The sequence below is a fragment of a genome, unplaced genomic scaffold, assembly GCF_019419815.1.
Source record: "Pyrus x bretschneideri cultivar Hongxiangsu unplaced genomic scaffold, Pyrus_bretschneideri_v1 Contig11, whole genome shotgun sequence".
NCBI classification, from domain to species: Eukaryota; Viridiplantae; Streptophyta; class Magnoliopsida; order Rosales; family Rosaceae; genus Pyrus; species Pyrus x bretschneideri.
The window spans coordinates 8,161,104-8,186,376 of NW_025999402.1; the positions used below are offsets into that span (position 1 = coordinate 8,161,104).

At 34.6% G+C, this 25,273-nt stretch overlaps 3 protein-coding genes across 4 annotated transcripts; 2 read left to right on the forward strand and 1 right to left on the reverse strand.

The window, feature by feature from the left end:
• Positions 1 to 673: 673 nt before the first annotated feature.
• On the reverse strand, positions 674 to 4,605 carry LOC103961345 (protein WVD2-like 1). Its single transcript, XM_009373891.3, has 7 exons — positions 4,451 to 4,605; positions 2,577 to 3,087; positions 2,120 to 2,208; positions 1,934 to 2,024; positions 1,766 to 1,837; positions 1,502 to 1,612; positions 674 to 1,203 (listed from the first exon to the last, which is right to left on the reverse strand). The coding sequence occupies exons 2-7, from the start codon at positions 3,081 to 3,083 to the stop codon at positions 889 to 891; spliced, it is 1,185 nt and encodes a 394-aa protein (XP_009372166.2). The 5' UTR covers positions 3,084 to 3,087; positions 4,451 to 4,605; the 3' UTR covers positions 674 to 888.
• A 10,390-nt stretch (positions 4,606 to 14,995) lies between these two features.
• Positions 14,996 to 16,941, forward strand: LOC103961357 (uncharacterized protein At2g34160). Its single transcript, XM_009373899.3, has 5 exons — positions 14,996 to 15,277; positions 15,913 to 15,961; positions 16,408 to 16,470; positions 16,560 to 16,624; positions 16,731 to 16,941. The coding sequence occupies exons 1-5, from the start codon at positions 15,104 to 15,106 to the stop codon at positions 16,833 to 16,835; spliced, it is 456 nt and encodes a 151-aa protein (XP_009372174.2). The 5' UTR covers positions 14,996 to 15,103; the 3' UTR covers positions 16,836 to 16,941.
• A 2,907-nt stretch (positions 16,942 to 19,848) lies between these two features.
• Positions 19,849 to 25,040, forward strand: LOC103961344 (flowering locus K homology domain). 2 transcript variants are annotated; one of them, XM_009373890.3, is made up of 7 exons: positions 19,849 to 20,060; positions 20,429 to 21,020; positions 22,853 to 23,105; positions 23,527 to 23,672; positions 23,767 to 24,051; positions 24,157 to 24,351; positions 24,618 to 25,040. In XM_009373890.3, the coding sequence occupies exons 2-7, from the start codon at positions 20,436 to 20,438 to the stop codon at positions 24,792 to 24,794; spliced, it is 1,641 nt and encodes a 546-aa protein (XP_009372165.2). In that variant the 5' UTR covers positions 19,849 to 20,060; positions 20,429 to 20,435; the 3' UTR covers positions 24,795 to 25,040. The 2 variants fall into 2 exon arrangements, with proteins under 2 accessions (XP_009372165.2, XP_009372164.2); XM_009373889.3 differs by having other exon boundaries at positions 19,850 to 20,060; positions 23,524 to 23,672.
• The last annotated feature ends 233 nt before the right edge of the window (positions 25,041 to 25,273 follow it).

Genomic DNA, 25,273 nt, shown 5'->3' on the forward strand with positions numbered 1-25,273 from the left:
GAATGATCTCCCCATAATGTTGTCTGATTTTCTGACAAGTGACAAGCTGTGATAAACATTTATCCGACCCTAATAAAAAAGGTTAAACTTTATTTCATTAATAAAGTTGTCTAGGAACATATAAAAACATAACGCATTAAGAAAACATTTGAGTATACGAGATGATTCTGGTCGGAGACGAATACTAAGTTCGTATTTCATATAGTATGTTTTGGATTCGATTTCTGGCACTCGTGAATCACACGATGATAGCTAACGAGAGACTGAAATATCTCTGTGAGTCTTCCCGTCCCTAGAAAGTGGGTTGTAGCAGCGAAGCCATCAATTGGTCCCCTAACATTTGAGTATGTGTACAATTATTATTTAGAGATCAAACATTAGCTTTTAGGCGTTTTTTTAGTACATGACCAACTGAAACGGATCTTCAAGTTCATCATATTGCACATTAGTATGTTTACTTATCAAGAACGAGGGGAAGCAAGATAATAGAGAAACAATGAAAATTGGATCAACTAATCCCCTGGTTGATCCAATTTCTGATTTAAAATTACAGATTCAAGGCGAGATCACATTTTTTTTTTATTCCTCATGTATTAGTGCACGTGGAAAAAATTGGAAATTTCTTTTACCCTCGTACTCATTCTTCGTAAGTAAACATGTTAACAGTCTCACATGAAACAGAAAGCCTAAACCTTTTATATATAACAAGATGAGATGAGATATGTACCAGTTACCGGTTTAACTTACAAAACCATATACAATTCACAATTAACACAAACCCAAGTAAACAAGTCATTTGTGGAGGAAAGTAAAACAAAAGCTATTTCTCTTCAGTTCATCCAAATGTTAAACCCACCAAATTCAAAACCCTTTTTTTCGCGCTTGATGTCAAAGGAAGCTTTTGTGTCCGTCGTCATTCGAATCCGATGTCTGCTCGGCGGTCTTTGAAGATGTTTCCGTTGTTTCCTTTCCGTGTTTCGAATGGTCTTTGGTCTTGCAACCGCCAAGGCTGTTTCGCCTTCCGGACTGAGCCTTACTTTTGGGAGGCGTGGATTCTTCCTTCTGAGTGCCAAGGCTGTGACGTTGTGCCCGAGAACAGCCTTTCTTTTTTTCCTCTGCGGATGAGTTGGTGATTGCATCGCCATAGCTCTTCCTCCGGCTTAGACTGTTTAGTTTTGGTGACTTGGGCCGAGTGAGTGGAAGCTGAAATCATATACAAGCACACACAAAAGTTCATCTCACAACAAAAGGTGCAGCTATTATGAGGAATCGCTACATTACTCGGACTAGGATTATCCCCAATGATACAATATATCTAGTCCTCAAAAACAGATTAATCGCTTAATCAAACACTTAATCAAGTTCCAAGTCCCAGTTCTTTGGTTTTATTTTCAGTTGACGCGTGTACCAAGAGTTATGTTCTTTCTCTTTTCGGTCAATTTCAATATGTTCTGGAACTCACAAGGAGTCGAACACAACTGACAAGATTTGAAATAGCTACCTTCTTTCGTTCGGCCTTAGGAGGAGGGGGCTCGTAAATGAAACTAGGTATTGGATTCGCTTTGAAGACCATGCTCTTCCTCAGTGCCTTGATGGCTGCTTCTTGCTCTTCCTGAAAGTGTAACGAAGGAAAATGTAAAATATGACTTTTCAAACGGATCTCATCATGTGCGGAAGAATTAACACCCAAAAGAAAACGTTGACCCGTGTGGCACCCATGATTAATGCACGGGAAAATAATAGATAATACAGGGATGTGGCATACCTTGGCCCTTGCTTCCCACTGGCTTCTCTCTGCCTCCATAGCTTGATGCTTTTCCTCCAACTTCGAGTAGAACTAGGCAAAGGGAATCGCATCAGTTACACGTTAGATTGTGCGGATAAAAAGTAGTCCTCGAGATATACACAGTCACTTGTTTTATTATGAAAGTACCTCTTTCCTTTTCTCTATACGTTCGTAGATCCTAAACGTGGGAGCTTGTCCAACAGTAACCTTGAATTTAGGTGTTCGAGATGCAGTAGTTCTATTCTTTGTTAAGGATAATGCTAATGCAATAAACAGTTTCTAATATATGTAGAAAACAAAGAAATTCAAGCTTCAAATGTCAACCAAGGATACGAGGAAGTCAGAGACCAAATATCTTCTTCATTAGCATGCTTCTTAGTATCATGTTCCGCGCCCTCTCCTGATGACTGAGGTGAAGTTGGCTGAAATGAAATGGGGGGAAAAAATTGTAATTAGAACCATCTCAAATCTACAATAACGCTGCTGTAGTGTTTACAAGCAAAAGTTCATAATTCTTCTCAGTTTCATGATGCTTTTCGAGCCAAATGAAACTCATTTTAACTGAGGCGGCATTCTTCGTGAGATCTTATAAACATGTAATTGAAAACTTCTAAAGAGGGGTATGGTTTCACGCTAGAACAAGCACAAAATCTTACACATTTGCAATACCGAATGAAAGCATCAATATTCAGCAACCTCAACAAAGTTCCATATATAATAGACTGACTTGAACCAGCGGATGAATCCTTTAGAGCTGCGAAAGAAAAATATAGTATTTTTACGGTTTTACCTGTGAACTCTTGGGGGGCTCTGCATTTGGAGACTCTGGACTCTTAGTAGCAAGAGGAGACTGTGAACTCTTATTAGCATCAGGAGGCTCAGAATTGCTGGATTTTTTGGCAGCGGCAGTTTCAGCCCCAACAGTCTGATTTGAATGCCCATTTTCAGCAGCAGTGGATTTTAAAGCAGGTAAGTTTAACTTTTTAATGTCGCTCGGCTTCGGAAATTCAGGTTTCTCATTTTTGGCATCAGTTGAGTCATCATCAAGATTTGTACTCTTAACAGCCAGCACATTTTGCTTCTCCTCAGATTCCACAGCAACTTTGTTTTCTTCGACAGGGTCCTTCACCTTGAAATCCTTTGATTCAATGCTTTCTTCTGAAACTTTGGGAGCAACATGGACCTTACCACGAGAAAAACCAATTGAAGTCACCACGACACCATTAATCTTCTTCTCCACCACCTTCCTCTCCATTTCTCCGTTCCCCACCTTCATACCAGTACCTTCCCTCCCCATGACACTGCATGAGAAAAATCAAATACGCTCGTTTGATAAGCTTAGATAATATACTAACAAAGCGTTACTTATTTACAAGTAAATTATTCCATCTTCAAATAGATTTCAAATTCTTCAAATTGACCAAAAAACTTATGAAGCTTTATCTGTTGAAAAACATGTCAAATTAAACCGAGACAATTTCGAGGTACATTAGATCTCCCAATCCATATTACAATGCCAAATACATCCTTTCCAATGACAGAGTTTGAAGAAACACAAACACACACGCGAGCACACACGCAAAGAAATTAAGACAAAAAGCATTGCAGGTTTTCCAAGTTCCAGCAAACTATATAAAACATAAAATCGCAAACCTGCAACTCGAAAAGTTTATTAAGAGACACATGAACCATTAAAATAAATCCTTTTCTAGGAAGAGTGCTCCACATTGTAGATTCTGCCTCTAAAATTGGGCTTTTCCAATCGAACAGGGTGGATCAGACTTCGAATTGTACTTTGTAAATCCGAAAACAACACAAAAAATAAAACGCATTGTACTTTGCCAATCCTATGTGCCGGAGCCGGAGGAGAAGTTCTTGTATAGAATTCCGGTGGTCTTATTAGTTTGCTGGTCACCGGAAACTAGTCAATTTTTTATTTTATGTTTTTTTTACCAAACTCAATTATGCAAAGCATTTATACAATTATAATCACGTTAACTAAGACATAACAGGAGATAAATTAGGTAAAATTTAAGGAACAAGACATCTAAATAAATGAATTGAACCCAACAAATAAATAAATAAATTAATAAAATTAAAGTAACAATTACAAAAGCTAAAGTAAAAGAGGGTAGCTTCAATTTTAAGGTATAAAATAAAAATCAAGAGGGAAATTTAGAAACTTGATTTAAAACCAACAACCAGGCCCTATCCCACTAAGTGAGGTTCGCCATATGAATCTTACAACACCACTGCCCTCGGTTTTGCGCCAAATTAGAAATTTGATTGACCAAACAAATCTGAGCAAACCCCATAACCAGCAATCACAAAAACATAAAAAGTTCCCATCTTTTTACATTTCTGAGCTAAAATTAACCTTAGAATCACCAAAAGAAAAAGAAAAAAATAAGCCAGCTGAGAAAAATCTCTCATTTCTGAGCAAAAAATTCACCAAAAAAAATTAAAAACTCAATTTTGTAGCCAACAATGACAAAAACAGAGAAGCACCCATTAAAGATAGAACCTCAAAGCTCAAAACTTTGCAGAAAAAAGCACAAATTGAAAGACAAAACAACATTTGAGAAATCCCATGAAACACAAACACACGAAAGACAGACAATACCAGAAAGAAATGAATGCTGAGAGAGAGAGATTTCTTCTTACATTTTTTTGGTCCCGATCTGACAAGATCTTTGAACCCCTTCAAATGGATGTTTTTTTTTTCTTTCCTTCTTATGTTTCTCTCTTTTTCTCCTAGGCTGTTGAGAGGAAGGGTCTCAAATTCTCATATAGTATTATTGTTTTCTTTTGGTTTTATGTGCTGTGCTGTTTGGCTATATATAGACCGGTCATTTTCTTCTTTCTAAATTTTCAAACGCCTTGATTCCGTGGTAATTTTTCGATCTACTCGAAACATCTCATTGATAGTTATCTCTAATTAGAGCAGGAAGTTCGAAACATATCAACTATATAGTATGTTCATAAAACATGAAATGTTAACATTACGTGACTGTATTCCGAAAACTCACGAATTTTTCTTTGTTTTTTGGTCTTTGGGTTTTGTAATTGTAACATGTGTGTTTTTTTTGTTTTCAATACGATCTATAAGTGGAACATATCAAATAAATATGTCGTTCATTCATATGATAATATGTAGAATAATAACAGTACGCGATTGTATTTCGAGAACACAAAAAAAAAAAAAAAAAATCTTTGGTTTTTAAATTTTAACGGAGTTTGGAAAAATGGGTAGGGAAATTTTGGGTGTGACATTTAAATGGGATGTTCTAATTTTGGTGTTGGGAATTCAAAGCCATCCATCATTTATAACCATTCCAATTTAAATGGTGTTGAGAATGAAAGATCTAATCTTTAAGATACTCAGAGAGGAAGTTTCCCAAATAAGGTGAAATTTATGGGGTGGTGGATGTGGTACTTAGGGGTGAAGTCAGATAAGGATTTAGAATGATTTTAAAAGACTTCTTAAAATGATAAATTTGATAAGATGTAGAATTCTTACAACATTCAAATGAAATTTTAAGAATTCTTATAGATTCTGATTAAAAATTTGAAAGGATTTTGAGAGACTTTCTTGTCATATAAAAATTATTTTTTAAATAGAAAATAATATTAAAATAAAAAAACTTGTAAAAAAGTAATGAACTTTCCTCTGTCCTCCCAACCCAAAGGTGATGTCGGGACGAGAGGGATTGCAGGGGGTGGGTCGGATAAAGTTGACGTGGAGAGAGAGCAGCTCCTTGAAATGAAATCTTAATGAAAGCCTGTGTGGGTGGTGGTGAGATTCTTTATAGCTTTTTTTTTCATGCATTATTTTCAAATTCTACAAAATCTTTTATTCAATGAAATTCTTTAAAATCTATGACTTTTTTAATACATACAGATTTGTATGAATTTCTTAAAAGTTTTTTAAAATCCTAGTAGACTACAACTGGATTTCGATGCATTCTTTTAAGGGAACTTTAACGAAAAACTTCTGATACTGTTCACTTTAACGAAAAATCATATTTTTACACTAAAAAGTCAATCATGATATTATTCACATTACCCTTTATTTTGTCTTTATCATTAAAATTCAAGGTTTTCAAACAGTTTTGATTAGTTTTCCTCCTACTTTGACCACACCATGATTTCAAAGTCTTTTAAAATTCTAGTTAACTACCTCATGATTCTAAAGCCTTTTAAATCCTTCCAAATCTTAATTTGACTACACTCTCTAATTTATCAACTTACTACTTCATTTGAAATACGGGATTGGTTATAATATTTACATATATTTAAAACAATTATTATATGATGATCAATTATATCCACGTGAACAATGTACTTAATATAATTATCATCTAACCGTCGACATGATGATTATATTAAATGCATATAAGTATTGTAATTGAATCCCAAAACACAATCCATTTGACTAAAGGAGGGTACCTATAAACTGAAAATTAAAGGAAAAAAAAGACAAAAAGGAAGAAATCGATTTTTTTCTTTTTATTTTTATTTTTATTTTTTAAAGAATCTAGATGATACAAGGGAGCTTAACCAGTTAACCAATACAATCATGTGAACTTTAACGAAAAACTTCCGGTACTGTTCATTTTAATGAAAAACCACATTTTTATACTAAAAAATCAATCCTGGTATTATTCACTTTATCCTTGATTTTGTCTTTATCGTTAAAATTTAAAGTTTTCAAATTATTTTCATTAGTTTTTCTTACAATCATTCATTATGATACGTCCTAAATAATATCAGGGATATCTAAAACTTTTCAAACAAACTTACGCAAGATAAAGCAAATCAAGCTAACTTATGTGCTTCACGGCTTGTTTACGAAAGAAGTATACTTACTGGATCATAATGAATTGAATGCAAAGCTTCGACTGAAGTAACTACTTGAATCACAAATTTCTTTTTCTCGAAAGGAATTGTTTTATTGAGCAAGGAAAAATAATCTTTATTAATTTTCATGTTTTGACTTTATAACGGTCGTTGTGGGCACAAAACCGACGGGGAGGGAACGTGGAGGCCGTAATGTGTGCGGCGAAGGACCTACTTTACCAAACGTTGAAGTTGAACGTTCCAAAGTTCAACGTTTTATGCGGTTCAACTTGGAATCTTGTTGAAACAAAATTTCATTTCATTTCAGTTTTATTTTGTGTTTTTGTAATTGTGTTTATTTACTAAATTTTGAAATTTCCGACGGTAGTGTTTAGAGCTTAAGAACTAAAAAATTTAGATCCTTAGTTTTTGTGAAAGAGAAATCAAAGTTTTTTATTTGTGTGAAGTGAGTCAGCAGAATCACTTAATTATAACTGTCAAATTCAATTTAAGTTATCTAAATTGCCTCATTTTTAAGCTCAGAATAGTAAAATCGAGAGTGATCTATGCCGTAAGTTTTGTAGGATTATCGCTTTCTCATCAAAGTCAGACTCTCAGTCAATGTTACATTGACCTCGTCCTCTTTTTATCATAAGGCCATTGGAGATTCCCCAAAAGCGACAATTTCTCTAACCCAAATATCGCCCTTATGAGCAACCTTCATTTTGTTTGTCTCACAATCACCAGTATTTTAATTAATATTTTTGTTTTTTATATAAGCGTATTAAAATGCAAAAGTAGATTGATAATGAGTTTCAGGGATTTTTGTTCTTTCTATCCGCTTTATTAAGTAGTTTAATGATGAAATAAAGAGATTTTAATTATTTCTAACCGTTTTAGCATGCAAAGAGTAAGACAACAAAAGTAATTTAATGGATAAGCTTTTTAATTATACCAGCCTCTTGTATAAGCTCACATGTGTGACAATTTGCTCTTTTGTATACAATATCGTTTTAGTTCAATAAAAAAATTCAAGCAATATTAGAGGCGGAAAGTCGAATATTATACATATAAGTTTTTCTTGTAAACCCAATAAGATAAGAGGCTTATGGAGTACGGTATTTGGACCTACCCTCTCAGTAAATACATATTACTACTCTGCCAGTAAATCTAGATGGGTCTCCCCAAATTTTGCATGGAATTTAATGTCCGTACACAGGAGGTTTAACTCCTTAGTACTACTACATACCAAGAAAGTCTGATTTTTTCTCTCGAGCACATAAATATACAAATATAGGAGCCCCGTGAAATTTTAATTGCAAGATCGTTATATATTTCACATGAATTTTCTGAAATCTTAGACGTGTTTTGATGGCTTACATATTAGCTAGTATACATTATGGTCTCAGATTTTATTTTCACGAAAATTTTACATACTTCGATGTATGACATATACCAAATGAATGAAGCGTTAAATATGCAACCAAAACTCTGAACACCGGTGCATACTAAAACACTCCTTTGTGTTTCATTTTGTGTGATAATATAGTTGTATGAAAAGCTGTGAACTGCAGTTTCAACAAGAACTGGGTATTCTGGTACCGTCATGCAGAAGCATTGGGCGATCGTGTCCACTTTAAGCAAAAAGAAAAGAGAAGGCCAGATATCTTTCTCTCTCCATTGTCATCATATTTCCCCACAGTATGAGTTGTATGGAACTTACCAATTTATCAACTTTCCTTTCTTTCTCAACCGCCCTTTTCATTTGAATTTCAAGTAGGGTTTGTTGGTCAAGGTGGTCCGAGAGTTTTTCAGGTCACTGTCTGGTTGGATATCCTAGATTTTGGAGATTGAAGAATAGGATGGTGTTATTCACACTTATTTTTACCTCCTATACACCCTTGTTAATTTCTATTTATTGATCTTCGTTCTTCAATTCATTTGTTCCGACGACCAGAAATTGAGAAGAGTATGAAAGGTAAAAGCGTGTATGTGGATAGCACCACCCTAAGAATAAGAATCTAAGTAGCGATTTACTATTTATTACACTTTAAAGATATTTCTCTGCATTTCTATGTGGGAGGTCTTGAATTTGACCTAGCCAAAATGTAGGGAAGTGTTATTAACACTCCAAAAATCTCATTCTACACTTCTCATAAGTGTATTTTTTTTTCCAAATATAGAAAGTTTGGAGTGTAGAATGAGATTTTTAGAGTGCCGATAACAATTCTCTTTAAATATTGTATTAAAAAATGAAGAATATGAATAAAATTTGACAAATATTACTATAAAAACACAAAATTAACTTGTTTATTTAAAATATCTAGAAGAAATGTTGGATAAATTGCAGGAAGTGTGTGAATTTTTTTTGGGGTCAAGCCTTGCCCATTGGAAGGCTCTTCAAAGAGTGTCTTGTTTTTGGTCAAGTCTTTTGCAAGATATAGCAACGACTTGGTTTAGGGTTTTATTGTACTTTACTTGCTTGCTCCAGTAGAAACCATAAAATTGCAAACAAAATTCTACAGTGCATGCAGTTCTGATATATTCAGCTATTAATTTTAATGATTTCTGATCATGGATAATATGGAATTGTTTCCCAAAACACTTTTCTACCTGGCTTTTCACTGCTTTTGCATATATATATATATTTACCACTGAGAAACATAATATTTAGGGTTTAAGTACCAAAATCTGCTAGATAAATTCGAGGGTTTTTATACGAGTGTGCATGCCAGAATGACACCCCGACAATTACAAGTTTAACCGATTAGTTCGGCATGTATAAAGGTTTTAGGCTTTACAGGTCTGGTGCCTGGTGGGATGAATTTTAGAGTTCTTTTTGTGAGGGCAACCACAAATATTTTAGCCCCAACCAGCTTTAAACCAAAGGTGATGGACCCAACATATATAACATGGAAGGTAGGAATTCAATTTATTCAAATAAAAGTAGAAATAATATAGCATTTCATGCTTATTGTGGGGTGAAAGGGACATTTTATGGAAGCTTCACAGTTGATTTGACACCAATAAGTTACTTCTAAGAGTATCTCTAAAAAAAGTTTTAATTTTTTTTGTTAAACATGCAAGTGAATAGTGTAAAAAAACTATTTTATCTACTTGGTTTAATTTTTCGTCTACAACAGCACTCTCTGTTTTAACAACTTTGAATATTTATTATTAAAAATTCAAACTTAACCCACTTATTTTCTAAATGATGATGTTATCCACACATCTCTTTGCACCTTTCCTACACTTCTCTCAAGTTTTGACCGTCAAATTAAATGAATTGAATAAAATAAAATTACATAAATTAACAAGAGTATACGGGAAAAAAATATCTATATCTAGATAACACCACCTTTTTAGAGAGTCTTTTACAACATTTTTTAGAAATAGATTTTTTTTAATTTGACTATCTAAAATAGAATTTTAGGTTAGGCTGGTACTGTTTAGGTTTTGGGGAGGGTAACACGATTTAAATATATTGAGCTTTCCTTTCTTTATTTGCTGGCTGCTGATTTCAAATGGTTCAAATGAGCGTTCCTTTCAATTGCCCACTTTTTTTTCAATTGCCCACTTTTCAAAGGCTCGATAAAGTCAAAAAGCTCATTTGTTTATCTGTTCCATTCGAATTTGTCTGCCATTCTATTTTAATTAAAAGCAGTATTTGACCTACTAAACGTCATTAAAACGCTAAATTTATCTAGGTATTAAAATTATCTCGTCGTTTTTTTTTTTGAAAATGTATTTTTAATAGAGTCATTATTAACGTTAGAATTCGCTTTTTTAATCTACTTTTTCAATTCTACGTGATAATATGATGTATTGTATATATACAACCATTTAATATATAAATTTAAGATTTTCAACCTGAATTGATCAAATTCTCACACGAAAAAAGATACTCACTTAAATCTCATTTTGCATGGTTACAATTTTAAAGTTCGAATATGTAAATATTAAAAAAGCAAGCTGCAAGAACACAAAATCATCGTATTCTCAACCGCTAGCGAGGACATGCATGCATGCTCTGCAATTTTATACTATAAGCACATTACATGCCGATCACAATTATTTAAATAATGATTAGTAAGGTACTAGAGAGGATCACAGGGATAATGCAGAATATTAAATCAACTGTACAGTACAGAAATGAACATTAGAATATTGATTAACTACTAATTAATTAAACTAATGAGCACATACAGGAATGAGAAGGGTTAATCGGTCCCACGGTACGTGCTGTATAGTCTTCGTTTCATATATAGCTTTGGGAGGGAGGGGGTGGCGAGGACCTCTTGGCTCTATACTTTCATTAATATCTAATCTCCTCATACCAGAAGCCAGTGCCGCACCTAGTTCATGGAAATGAATGCGAAGCCATTTATAAATTTGATTACTTTCTTATATATTTTTTTCTATTTTACAAACGTTGTTTTCGTGATACAACGATATTTGAGAAATATATTATTTGAGTTTAGCCACACAACATATAGGCAGTCATAATTAGATATCAAACTTGTCATTCATGAAAATCGAACTCAAGAGATCCTCACACTTTAATATTAAAAAAGATACTATTGGACCGTAGTATCAGTAGCTATATATTTTGCGGACATATGAAATTGAAAAAAGATAATTGTCTCGATGGGACATAGCTACCATATGTACTTAGGAAGAGAATTAACAGGATCTCATCAACTGACGTGTTTATTTGGTCAGCTTAATACAAATAGTCTTTATTTGGTAGCTGAAATTACTAACCTTGATCTACTGCTATTCAATAACTATATCTATCAATCTAGCTGCCGTCTGCACTTTTAACTTTTTTCGGTAGTCCCGAGCTTCTTAGTTCAGTTGGAACCAGTTAATTAACTTCAACGAACCAGCTTATTTAACTTCAACTAATTTCCTTGGATATGATCACTTTACTGTCAGTGGGGTGGGGGTGGCCAGAAAGAGAATGCTCTCCCGGATCCTCTTTGTGAGAATCTCTAGAATGTTCTAATCACATATGTTCATTGTATATCGAGCGATCAGTTTTTGTCAAGTACTGTTTATATTTAATTTTAAATAAAAAAGTTACAATAATTTCTGATCACATAATGTACAATGAACAGATGTAATTAAAAAATCTTCAGGATTCTTACAAAGAGAATTCGGCAAAGATTCTCTCTCGGGGTGGCCATTTCTCATGCTTACATGTTAATTTTGTGGGATTAACACCCAATAAAAAAGGCCCCTAATTGCGGCATAATTAGCTTGACTTTCCTACTTAATGTGCAAATGGACTTTACGTTCTTTATCAGGTGGTTTCTTTTACCTACAAAACATGTTTACTATTTTTAAGCGGGGAGTTAGTATTCGTCTTTTAGATTCACTTTTAGAGTCTGCACATGCGAACCGTGGTGAATGCAAAATGATAGACTTTCCTACTTCAGGTGCTAATTTGTCAAAAGAATAAAAGAAATGCTAATGTTACTTTCTTAAAATAAGATTCTTCGTAGATTCTCTGTCACTTCATAGTTTAATATCAATGCTTGTGTCAATATTATAACTCATTGTGCAAAAAACATGAGAGATCAGAGAGTCATAGAGGGTCCCACTTTTAGATCAACTTTTTAGACTAAATTTGTAAATCATGTGATGTGTTACTAATAAAAAATAGGGGCTTTTAGATCTAGGTCGAAAAACATAGATGGTTTTTAGGAGTGAGTCCAATGTATTTATTTTTTTAATGCTCATTTTATATTTTCTAAAAATATTAAAAATCAATTAAAATCTTCTAATATTATGAATTTTCAACCCCAAAAAATATAATTAATATCTTATAACAAAAAAAAATAATATATTGACATAAATCTATCTGCAAATCATTCTACCCTAACTCAAGTAACCAATATATGAATGTATATCATACCTATAAGTAAGATATGAAACTTAACTAAAAGGTAGAAAAAACATAATATATCTACAAGCAAGACACATGAATCTTACTTGATTATAAAAAAGAATCTGTAATATAGGTAGATAAATATAATTAACCTGTGATATAGGTTGATTATAAAAATAAAAAATAAAATCTGTAAATGGGGTTTAAAACAGGATAAAGAACAAGAAAGAACAAAAATAAATAAATAATCAAAGAGATAATTAGGAAGAAATTTGATTCTTATAAGAAATCTTATCATTTAAGAGATAATTATTGATAATAAAATAATAAGATTTAAGGAATTAGACTTATTTTAATAAAATGAACTATTTCTACTATTGGCTCAAAAAATTGGACTTATATCAAGTTTCTCCTAAAAAATAAGCACACTAATCAACATATAAATATTAATTCAATCAAGATCTCTTCTTAAACTTTTTAATGTATTAACTTCTAATGTGAACATTTTGTTTCGTCTTTGAATAAAATCCCTTGACAGAAAAATAAAGTGAGAAAATCATTGAAAATATTGAACGCGGGCCATTCTACTGCATGCTTTGTCTATCTTATTAGGGTCTTAACCGCCAATTACGTGGGACAATTATGTTTAGCCACCAAATAAGTGGGACAACTACGTTTAACCACAATTATGTTTAATTAATCTCTCTCAGAAGTCTTCCTCGGATCGATTGTCCTAGAAGATGATGAACCAACATTTCGTCAACATTGTCGGTCCTTTGACAATTTCTTGGGCAAGTTTTGAAATTTCATACATAGATAGGGGACCATAATTGCAATCCATAGTCCCTTTCCCTAGCAAGGAAAGCTTCATATACATCTCACTTATACAATGTTAAGCATGCATGCATCAAAATTAGAAATCCGGCTACAATGCTATGTTCTATTTAGTAGTACAAGTTTTATGTAAAATCCAACCGTTATAAAAAAAATTTAGATTTTCAAATACAAGATTTAGCCATTGATTTTTCGAGTTACTTAGTAATACCATAGAAGTAAAATTAGAAAACTAATATATAAGTACATTTTTGTGTAGCCGTCACAAGACAACCCTATATATTCTCCACGATAAATTTTCAATGTGCTGGAAATACGGCTCGATACAACAATGTCATAATACAATTGGTTGGAAACTATTTTTTTTTTCAAATTTTGAACTAATTGTATAATTACATTCGGGGTACTAGGACGTGTTCCTAACACATTGAAAAATCCTTCATTTTCCACGAATCCACATCGAAATTGACCAATCACAATAAATTGTTGTCACATTTTTGTTTGGTATCATAACTTAATTATTTGTGCACGTGTAAGTAACCCTTATAAAAATATTAATATGTCCCACGGAAACAAAGCAAAATTTGGGACAACTTCTCTTTGTTCCTACAAATATTGTGTGTTTGGAGTCTCTAATTTGGACCACGGCGCTTCACCAACGTTGTGTCAATTCATCCTTTGCCATGGCCACTCCAGTTCCTCTGTCGATTTTCTTGTTTTATTTTTTTGATGAGTTTTGGTTGTTTTACCTTTAAATCATGGGAACAAAGTGGATCAAGTTTGTCCATGATCATTTGGTGTAGGCTCCAATTCCAATCTTCCAATTCCATTCCAAAAAGTTTCGTACTTTCTACGTTCATTCCAATTTTGGAAACTTTGAAATTTCATTCTTTTCGAATTGTTGGCATATTCAACATCTCTTTCAACCAAAATGTTGAATATGCCAACAATTTGAAAGGTCGAAAATGAAAACTCGTATTGAAAATCTAAAGAAACCATCATATACGGGATGACTCAATAGTTGGGGACGAATTCTAGACCCGTATTCTACATGACACTTCATAGGTTCGATTCCTGATGTTGGTGAATCACATGATGGTGGCATGGGGAGAATGAAATGTCTACGTGAGTCTTCCCGGCCCCTAGAAGTGTGGACTGTCATGACGAAGCCACCAGCTGGAATTCATACAGTATGAAGTCGATCATTCTAGTTAATTCAAGCTTGAAAAGCTAATGTTTTCGGGTATTTAAGATGTGTATTGGAATATTTTTAGTTACATTCAATTTTGTTTCTTCGAATTTCGAAACTAGTAAATAAAAACTAGCCAGAATAAAAATTATCCATCAAACTTGTATATTTAACTATCATTAACGCACCAAAATAGTTCAAAATAATCATCATGCACTCTCGTGTAATAAAAGTTGCATGATGAGTACTTTGAGTACGAACAATAATTCCCAAGGAACCATGGAAGGACAATTGGACCTTTTGATTGTGAGCATCATTGTTTTTGGGCTAAACTCCACACAGAAGCCCATTACGATAAAATGTCCTAAGCCCAGGCCCACCTCATACTACAGCATAACCGCCTCTGCTCCTTCGGATCCTAACTGCCAAACAGACTGACTCCGTCCGCCACCCACTCCCACACCACCACGTGTACTCTTCCAATTGGCCCCCTCACCAATACTCCCGCCATTATAAATTTTCCTCCCATAACCGCACTTCGCTAACGTTCCCGATCAAATTCATGAGTCTTGCCGTTTCCGATCGAAAGAGAGAAAATTTCAGAGCAAAAATGGCGGCAGTTCAAATGCAGAGAGTCGCATCTCCACCACCGCAATCGGTTGAGGCGCCGAAGAAGAACAGAATTCAGGTCTCCAACACCAAGAAACCACTCTTCTTCTACGTCAATCTCGCTAAGGTATATTTTTATTTAGTTTTTCCTTTTTATCTTCTTGCTCGTTCGTTCAGTTTTGCAATGTAATTACATGCATCTGATTAGCTTAATTTTCTGAGATCATAAGAAAAGTATGTTAAATTTTGTAGTAACACCGAGAGATTAATTGTCTTTCGGGGTATGATTGTCTTTTTCTTAGATTTTTTTTGAGTATGATGTTCACACGTCAAATAGGAGAGGTTGGTAATAACACGTGGCTGTATGATAATCACATTGAAATGCTTTTCGTGTTTTTTGAGTAATTTTTAGTAAGATGATGACACCGTCATTTATTGTCTATTCATCTGTTGCTAATATGAGCGGATAATTCACACCGTCACTTGTTGGTAATATGAGCAGATTGATAATGCCATGTGGTTTCTCGTGTTTTCTATGCTTGTGGAGGAAATGCAGGAAATTTGGAAAAGGGAATTGAAATTTAGTACAAAAATAAGGAAGCTCAATTGTAGGGATGATTTTTGTTGATACTTGGTGAAGAGAACATCTATGTGGTCTTATTGTGTAGAGTTTTTCAAGCATATATTGTTTTCTTGAATACTAATTAGATGAATTTCGGTAAGAACTGCATTTCGTGTTTACGTTGTTTTTCTTTGACGCAGAGGTACATAGAGCAGTACAACGAGGTTGAGCTCTCTTCGCTTGGGATGGGTAAATCTTTTCGGAATCATTTCTCAGTATCTATGTTCTTGTTTAGTTTCCGAAATAGTAATAGCATGAAGAAGGAGAACACTTTATATAACTCAGCATGCTTAGCCTAAAACTAGTTGAATTACCAGACCTACACGATTACTTTGACAAATTCAATCTTTTTACGCAATAGAGATGAGCATAACCGAAAATTAGGGATGGCGGTGTTACGCAAGTAGGCTGGAGATTTCATGATTCTGTAGCAACTCCAATACCAGAAGCTCTAAACAATTTCTTATTGACTATGCTTCCAATCTTCGACCGCCCACTGAAGCGCGAAAATTGAGAGTTCCTTTAGTTACTATGGATTTTCATTGAAACAAATTTATGGCAGCCAAGTGAAATTTGTATTACTGTGAACTTTGATGTGAAGCCTGTGATTATGTCCTGCACTTATGTTATTACAGCAATCACCACGGTTATCACTATTGCGGAGATTTTAAAGAACAACGGCTTGGCTATCGAGAAGAGTAAGAAATCTGCACTCTTAACTCGAAAAAACTTGAAAAATGTTATAAAGGTAGTTGATTTGGCTATCTTTGTTTGTGGGATTGCACAGAGGTGTCTACATCTACCGTTGGAATGAAAGACGAGAGTAAGGGTCGCCTCGTGCAGAAGGCTAAGGTTGGTTTCTTTGGTCGAGCGTCTTTAAGTTGATGAAACATTTTATACCAAGTTTCCACCCAGCATCTGATATCGTTTCTGCTTTTTCTCTTCGTTTAAACTTCAGATCGAGATTGTGCTGGGGAAGTCTGAAAAATTCGATGCCATAATGCAAATGAATGCTGATGTACTTGCTGCAGACTCGGTTGCGACCGAGGGAACAAAAAAATGATAACGAAGCAGTTTCCGTTGTTGCACATTCTTCCTTCACTATCTGCAGAATTGTAAAGATCTTCTCTTTTTGTACCGTTTCCTTCTCGAATCTGTAAATTTTTCATCCTTTTCGCGCATAATGTCGTTCATTAAATGAAAAATTGGGAAGAAATTTTACTGATCCGACCTGTTTGATATCATGTGCGATCTTATTATTCGTGTACATATATGTGACATACATAGATGCATATTACATAGCAGCATATGGAAGACCCTCTGCTCATTTCGTCACATCGATAAGGAAATTACTACAAAAATGCACATAATTTAGACGAATTAAAATTGCAGAACAAACTTTTATGGAAGTTCTTTACACGTAGGCCACAACGAAGCCTCCAAAAGTGGACTCATAAATGCATATAACTTAGCATCTAAGTATTTTTCATTGTTTTATATCTTGCATTGTCTCGTTTGAAGAAATTAGACGCAATTTGTATTTTTAAGGTTATGAGCAGACATTGACTAAATTTTCTCTTCGAAAACTGCTTGGCTGCCATTAGTGATTTCGAAGGTTTTATCAAAACCTTCTTCTTCTTCCACCGCTATGTATTCATCGGAAGTTTGACAATGTCTTCGTATGACAATCTTATTAGGAATCTTTAAAGCTTTGATTTTTGGCTCTTCTTGTAATATTTTGCTTGAGTTTCGAATCGATTTGTTTATTTTCAGGCTTGTGTTAGACTTTTTGTAATTTAAAATGATTTCCGCCTTGTCCTTTCATTTCCTACACAATTATGTTTATTTACGTCTATTGATTCCTCTTTCATTTCTTCAATCTAAAAGCAAAAATAAACGAGGTGTGTGGAAAGACAAAAATGTAGCGTAGAAAATTAAATCACTTTGTTTCTGTCTCTTTTCAATTTCTTATTTTCAACGCGCCATCTCTTTTAAATTTGCGCCTAGTATTTCTAATAGAGCATAAGGAAATCTTTAAGATAAGAGATTCCTTTTTATTTATATATTTATTTATTTATAAAAATGAGGATTAGTTGTGAGATCCACACTACATCGAACTTTAACAATGGGAACCGTCTATTTTTTAAGTTGCACCTCATAGATCATCCTTACAAAATATTAGTCAGTTCGGAAATATTTAAGACATCTAATTGGGTTCAAAGAAATTAACAAATATTTTGTTATATAAGAAATAATGAAATTTTATCTTGATAATTAAATATGCAAATGGTTTCAGATTGAATTGAATTTTTGCAAGAATGATCTATGAATCGAGACTTACAACATAGAAAATTTGGATCGTTAAAATTTGATATGAAGTGAACCTCACGCTTAGTTCCAATTTTTTGAAAAAAATGAAAATCTCTTTGCATAAAGGCCTGTAGAGCATAAACAGCCCATTTTCCTAATTTGGGCATATTTGTTGATAATGCATGAGCCGTCGCTCTGTCTTCTTATCTATGATTTGTATGTTTGAGGCAAGGGCTGCTTCTTCTTCTTCTTATAAGAAGAGGGACAATTGATGGTAAGTAGGGGTGGTTCGATATGAGATATCGAACTGAAACTAGTATCCTGAATCTCAAACCGAAAGTTTTCGGGACGGGAATTTGAATACCAATCCCAAACCAAATTTTCGGGAATCCCAAATTTTGGGAATCCCGAAATATTTTCAGGATTTCGGGACAAATCGGGAATCCCAAATTAAAATGTGAAATTATGATTTATTCAAGAACACATTCATGAACTAGAAATGTCATTTCATTCACACTACCATTTAATCGAACACTGGCATGTCTGACTGTTTTTATCAGAGTCAAAATTTAAATTAATTAAACCTTTTTGGCAATCTGTTGAGAGACAAAAGAATCAAGCCTTCTGAAATCATCAGCCATGACAGCAGCAATAATAAAATCCAAATGAATATCAAATAGAACATGAAAAATATGCAAGTTGTAGGGCATTCCAGGTTGTAGAGCATGAATTAGAAACTACTAGCATCAATTATAAAAGAATAACATATATAATATATATGTATAAATATACATATATAATAATTAATAATATATATTTTCAGTTTGGTATGGGATTTCCAAAATATCGAGAAGCCAATCTCGAATCCCGTACCTAAATTTCGGGATTGGTTTGGGATAGCATCCCGAAAATTTCGGGAATTTCGGTGGTTTGGGATCGGGATTTTTTCGGTTCGGTTTGGGATTTTCAGGAATTTTTTCCACCCCTAATGGTAAGTTAGGTTGTTCATCTCTTCCGGACCGAAGAGGTTATAAGAAATTTAACCATGTTGATGGTCATAGTCGAGCAGATTTACTAGCTTTGAGTATCGAATATGAAACCTTTAACCTTTTTTTGTTTATTGAGGAGTCACAATTTGTGCCCTTACCACTTAACCACTTACTATGATTTTTAAATAGCTTGTAGGAATTACTTTTGATTATAAGTGTTTCTACGGAAAAGTGCTTATATCATAGCTATTTTTTTCCTTGATTATCTTAAAATGTACCTTTTTTACTCAAAAACATTTTCAAGTATTTCCTCTAGATGAAAAAAATGTTTTTAATTGTTTAAAAGTGCTTTTAGTGAATTTAAAACTCATAAAAATAGTTTAAACCAGACCATTAGTTATAGGTTATTTATTTAGGAAACGATGTTAAGGAATCCAGATCCTTGTTGGATCCTCTTTGTGAAAATTTCAAAGATTCATGAATCGTATCTGTTTATCGTACATCATGAAGTTATAAATTATTTTAAATATTTTTATTTAAAATTAAAATTAATATCATAATTTACGATGAACAAATACGATTTACGAATTTTCAAGATCCCACTAAAAGGATTCGAAGAGGATTCTGTTGAGATGTTAAGGTCACTAAATTTACTAAATGACGTGACAATGTATGTATCAATATTTTACTAGTTGAAAATAAAAAGATGAGTATATAGTATACTTAGCAAATTCGTGGGGTATAAATAAAATCATATTTCCAGAGCCACAGAAATCGAACCCCAAACCCCATCTTTCTCTCTCTCTCTCTCTCAAATCAAGATAAATCACTCTCTCCCTGTCTTTCTATTTTCTTCAACTCTGAATCTCTCTCTCTCAAACCCCTTGGAAGCCTAATCCAACTCTCGTCGTCCTCTCCAGCGATTCGCCCCTTTCGGTTTCAGACTACTAGGTTTCGCGCTGCCACCACCAGTTCTCTTCCCTACCCATGTAATTTTTCATGATTTTTTTATTTTATTTTATAGTTTTGTGTGTATTTCTTTTCAAATTTCTGCAATTTTCTATGGTTTTAGTGTAGTATTTGCTTGATGCATTTCTGTATACAAATTGTCGATGTTGGTTCGTCATTGGGTTTTCTTTGTTTTGTGATTCTGTTACTTTAGGGCTGTTTTTTTATTTTTATTTATTGAAGGAAGGGTTTTTGTTCTTGTATTGTGAAATATGTTTACTAATTCATGGTTTCCAGACAGGTTTTCGATTCGGAGTATTTTTCTTCATTTGGGTTTGTTCATATTTTTCATGGTGATTTTTTGTTTCTGTTATCATAATTTTCTTGGTTTATGTTTGATATAATGCAGACAATTTATGGCTGAAGCTGATAAACTCTATGGGGAACTTGATGGAGGTGAAGTACCTGTCACCGTGGCTGAAATCGATGATGAGATTGAGAATGCACAGCCACTGGTAGAAGACCAGGCTACGGCTCTGGACCCAGCTCCAGAGCTGACGGAGGAACATGGAGTGACATTTGCACAAGAACAAGAAGATGCACTTGCACAGTTCCAGGCACAGCAGCAGGAAGATGCACTTGCACAGTTCCAGGCACAGGAGCAGGAAGAGGCACTGGCTCAGTTCCAGGCACAGGAGCAGGAAGAGGCACTGGCTCAGTTCCAGGCGCAGGAACAAGTAGAGTTATCAGTAGAAGTACAAGAGGAGGAGGCGCAATTACCTGAACAGAACCAAGAGCCTCATGAAGATGCTGCTGTGTCTGGTGGAGGTGAGAAGAAGTGGCCTGGATGGCCAGGAGAGAGTGTTTTCCGGATGCTGGTTCCTGCGCAAAAGGTTGGCAGTATAATTGGACGCAAAGGGGAGTTCATTAAGAAAATAGTCGAGGAGACAAGAGCTCGCATTAAAATTCTTGATGGTCCCCCAGGAACAACTGAAAGAGCTGTAAGTTTCTACTAATAACCTGTATGAACGAGATGTAGTATTCTCTTTGAAGTTTCAACGAATTTTACGTAGTTATCTGCTTTTGGTCACTTGGTTTTTTTCATTCTCTATATTATGCTTTCGCTTTGAAATGTATTTGAGCATTTGTAGTTCCTATCATTTAGTTACTGGACTAAGTTTTCCGTGAATCATTTAGTTACTGGACTAAGTTTTCCGTGAGGGTAAATTTGCTATATATCGTAGTTGAGGAAAGCTTCCTTGGTGGCTATAAATATCTGATTGTTGTTGAGATTGCTTAATGTTTATAGTTTGATGGTTTGACCTCTACATGACTATTACAGAGTGTTGCATGCACCAAGTATAACAGTCATACGGTGATATACCATTGTTGAAATGACATAGGGAAAGATGAAAATGAAGTTCTTGACTTTCGACTCTAATTGTTACTATGAAGATCAATCACCAATATGATCAGTTGATCTATATGAAGTTCTTCACCTTGTTGAGTTTAAAAGCTATAGGTTGATAGTGTCAATTGATTTAATAATTACAGGAAAAAATATACAATAATTGTCATCCTAGATGGGCAAAATAGTTATGAGGCACAATGCAATATGTTAGATTAACGTACACATTAAACGAAATCTTGATTAGTTTGACTAGAAATATAATTTCTGTTTCATAAAAAAAAAAAAAAAAAAAATTAGGTTCTAGTGTTTCAATTTGTGTTCTAAAGTAGTGATGTTCTCATAGTTTAAATGTGTACTATGGTATAGATCTTTTAGGAGAAGAAGGTGCTATCCAAATGAAAAGGAGTCACTATATAAGTTTTTCGTAATATCTAGCCCTGTTCTCTCAAAGAGTCTGAAAATCAATGAAATTATTGAAGGTGTGAGGCAAATAATAACAAATGTGATTCAACTCTAGAATTCCTTTTCTAAAAACGTTTAATCAAAAGAAGACATAAAAGAAGCGGTATCACAAGAATCCATAAAATATGAATACATCCATTTATTGTAATAACAACAATGAATGTGTGCAGGTTTTTCGTGCAAACATTAAGGCAACGACTCAATCATCAATAAGATCCCAAACTTGAAGAACAAAAGGTCCAGATGGAAGGGATCAGCATTGAGCATTACAAATTGCTGAAAAGTTGATCTGAATAAACACATACACTATTCGAACATTTGTTCCACAAAGCTCTGCATTATCTCTGGTAACTTCAGAACCTGGATGATTGATGTCTTGCCGCAGATGATGTACACCATAAAAGAAATCAATAATGCTTAATAACGTGATTCTTAAGACTAATGATAAATTTTAAGTGGCTTATAAACTATCCTACATATCTTTGAAAACAAAAAGCAGTATAACTAACCACAGTCAATTGTCAGAGTGAATCAGTTAGTTATACGTAAAAGCTTGTGCATAACTGCTAAGCTGTTGTTTTCCCCTAGTAATTTGTCAAAATTGATCTCTTGTAGGCCAATTATGACCATATATAGAAGATTTATATTTGGTTGGAAGATCCTACATGGATATGTTCAATGCATACCTTTTGGTTTATAAAATGGTTTGATGTATCTGAACGCTGTGTACGATTTTGGCTGTCCTTGTTACCATTCACCTGGTCCATGTTTTTCCGTGTTCAGTTTTTACATTTTTGCCAAGGAATTGTTGATTTGTTTGTTTGTTTGTTTTTTTCTTTTTTTAATATTTTTTATGAAGAAGAGTATTTTCAGATGTTTGTGTATATGTCAGAGGCACTATGTTATGGTAACGGCCAGTGTTTATTCTATGCTGATGGTGCTTTTTATTGCGTTGATTAGGTAATGGTTTCTGGCAAGGAGGAGCCAGATTCTTCTCTGCCCCCAGCAATGGATGGCCTTTTGAGGGTTCACAAGCGTATTATTGATGGTTTGGATGGTGATTCTTCTCATGCTCCACCGGGCATGGGTGGCAAAGTATCCACAAAGCTGCTGGTCGCAGCTTCACAGGCAGGAAGCTTGATAGGGAAACAGGGAGGAACTGTTAAATCCATTCAAGAAGCATCTAACTGCATAGTTAGAGTTCTTGGATCAGGTAATTTTCATTGTATATTGAATCTCTTATGATTTACAATTTTTCCGATGTACTCTGAAACATACACAGATATCTGATCTTAGTGTAAGTTCTGAAAAATTCATCATGAGACTACCTAGCTACTTGTCTTGTTACATATAGTTTTTCTTCAGTATAACCAAATAAGGCTTAAAAGTTCATCTAATGGATATAAGATTAAATATTTAGTGGCAGTATTTGCTGAGGGCGGCATTCACCGTTGCATTTATGGGATACAACCCATCACATGACACATAGTTCACAAATAGTAAAAGCTGAAACTTTTTCTTCTTTCTTTACTGTTTACTTTCTTTAGTTTTGCATCTCTATTTTCAGCTGGACATTGGTATATGTGTCCTCTGCTCGATTGCTTGACCTTTTGTTGAATGATTTGGTGCAGAAGACCTACCGATTTTTGCTCTTCAAGATGACAGAGTGGTTGAAGTAGTGGGTGAGGGTGTTGGTGTGCACAAAGGAATTGAACTAATTGCATCTCATCTTAGGAAGTTTTTAGTTGACCGCAGTATAATTCCAATATTTGAAATGCATGTAAGTCTGCCTTGTACTCTCAATTGCAATAAGTCAAACCAACTCTCAACACTTATGTTTGATGAAACAAATGATGCTCCTTATTTTTTATCAGATGCAAATGGCAAATCCTCAGATGGATCATGGGCCACCTCATCAAAATTGGGGTCCACCTCAAGGTCATCCCCACAATGCTGGTCATGGGGGTCCTGGATATGGGCCGCCTAATCCCCAATACATGCCACCTCCTCGGCAGCTTGACAATTACTATCCACCAGCTGACATGCCTCCACCTATGGAGAAACAGCCTCATCATGGTATATCGGCTTATGGAAGAGAAGCTCCAATGGGTTCCCACCAGCCATCAAATGCTCAGTCCGCACCAGGAATGGTCACACAGGTTATACTCATGTTTCTTTAATTCATTGCAAACTACATTGGTGTTATCAAGTTCTTTCTTGTAGTCCAAATATGTTCCTGATGATGATTTTTCTTATTTTTGCAGATCACCAAGCAATTGCAAATTCCGCTGTCATATGCTGATGCTGTAATTGGCACAGCTGGTGCAAGTATAAGCTATATTCGACGCGCTAGTGGGGCAACTGTTACGATACAAGAGACTAGGGGTGTACCTGGGGAGATGACTGTTGAAATCAGTGGAAGTGCTCCCGAAGTTCAAGCAGCTCAACAACTGATACAGGCAATGCTCCTAGTCCTGGCATTTGATTCTTGTATCTTGATCATGCTTTCTGGCTTATTACATTTTTGTGAGGTCATAATAGGAGTACGGGCAAACGTAACGTGTTTTATTGGGTGTTCTGTTGTATAGTCTTTCGTGCATTAGCGCTGTTAGAAAGCTTCTGCTGTCGGTAGTAGTTGATATACGAGCACATTTCTGTTAATACATGCATTCTAATTTTCTGTTAGTACAGAGACCTTGACCGTCCTTTGTTGGTTGGTTTACAGAATTTCATGGCTGATGCTGGAGCACCGCAGCCGACTCCAACTCCTGGCTCTGTGGACCAAGGTTATAACAACTATGCAACTCATGGTTCGGTGTATGCATCTCCCCCATCTAATCAAGGACATGCAGGACAACATGGGGGCTATGGCTCAGCCTACGGCTCGCATTATGGGTACTAGACGGGAACTTCTACTGGGGTTTTTTTGTAAGAGTGAGACAAATCGTTTATCGGTGTGACTTAGTCGATCACATAGTAATTCTGTAGGGCAGTTGTATTGTTATACTGTGAATTCCCTTATGAAACTTTGATTTTGAACTAGTTAATGTCAGATTTTCGGTGTTATTTAGGCTGGCGAACCGTAGTGTTGAGCCGATTTACTCTGAATTCGCCTTGTTCTTAATTAATGGACATGCTCTTATTAGTATCTTGGCACATTGTTTTCCGGTTGATGCATTCAGGAGAAGCCGTCATAGTTTTAGCATGTAGCTGGGAAGAAAAACTACTAAAAAGAATGTGGCTGGAAAATGACATAAAAATACGTTTTATGTTGTAATGCGACGGTGACTCTTTTGCATAATGTTGTTAAAAGTACGATTTTTTACCATTTATCAAGTCTACTTAAGTGTTTTTTAGGAATTTTTTTTGAAATGTCATATG

Coding starts and splice junctions, on each gene's coding strand:
- LOC103961345 (XM_009373891.3), bottom strand. CDS start 3,083: ATGGGGAGGGAAGGTACTGGTATGAAGGTGGGGAACGGAGAAATGGAG. Junction 2,209..2,576: donor AGCCCCCCAAGAGTTCACAG/GTAAAACCGTAA, acceptor ATTTCATTTCAG/CCAACTTCACCTCAGTCATC. Junction 2,025..2,119: donor ATTTGGTCTCTGACTTCCTC/GTATCCTTGGTT, acceptor AACAAAGAATAG/AACTACTGCATCTCGAACAC.
- LOC103961357 (XM_009373899.3), top strand. CDS start 15,104: ATGAGTCTTGCCGTTTCCGATCGAAAGAGAGAAAATTTCAGAGCAAAA. Junction 15,962..16,407: donor GCTCTCTTCGCTTGGGATGG/GTAAATCTTTTC, acceptor ATGTTATTACAG/CAATCACCACGGTTATCACT. Junction 16,471..16,559: donor CGGCTTGGCTATCGAGAAGA/GTAAGAAATCTG, acceptor GGGATTGCACAG/AGGTGTCTACATCTACCGTT.
- LOC103961344 (XM_009373889.3), top strand. CDS start 20,436: ATGGCTGAAGCTGATAAACTCTATGGGGAACTTGATGGAGGTGAAGTA. Junction 23,106..23,523: donor AGTTAGAGTTCTTGGATCAG/GTAATTTTCATT, acceptor GATTTGGTGCAG/AAGACCTACCGATTTTTGCT. Junction 24,052..24,156: donor CACCAGGAATGGTCACACAG/GTTATACTCATG, acceptor TTATTTTTGCAG/ATCACCAAGCAATTGCAAAT.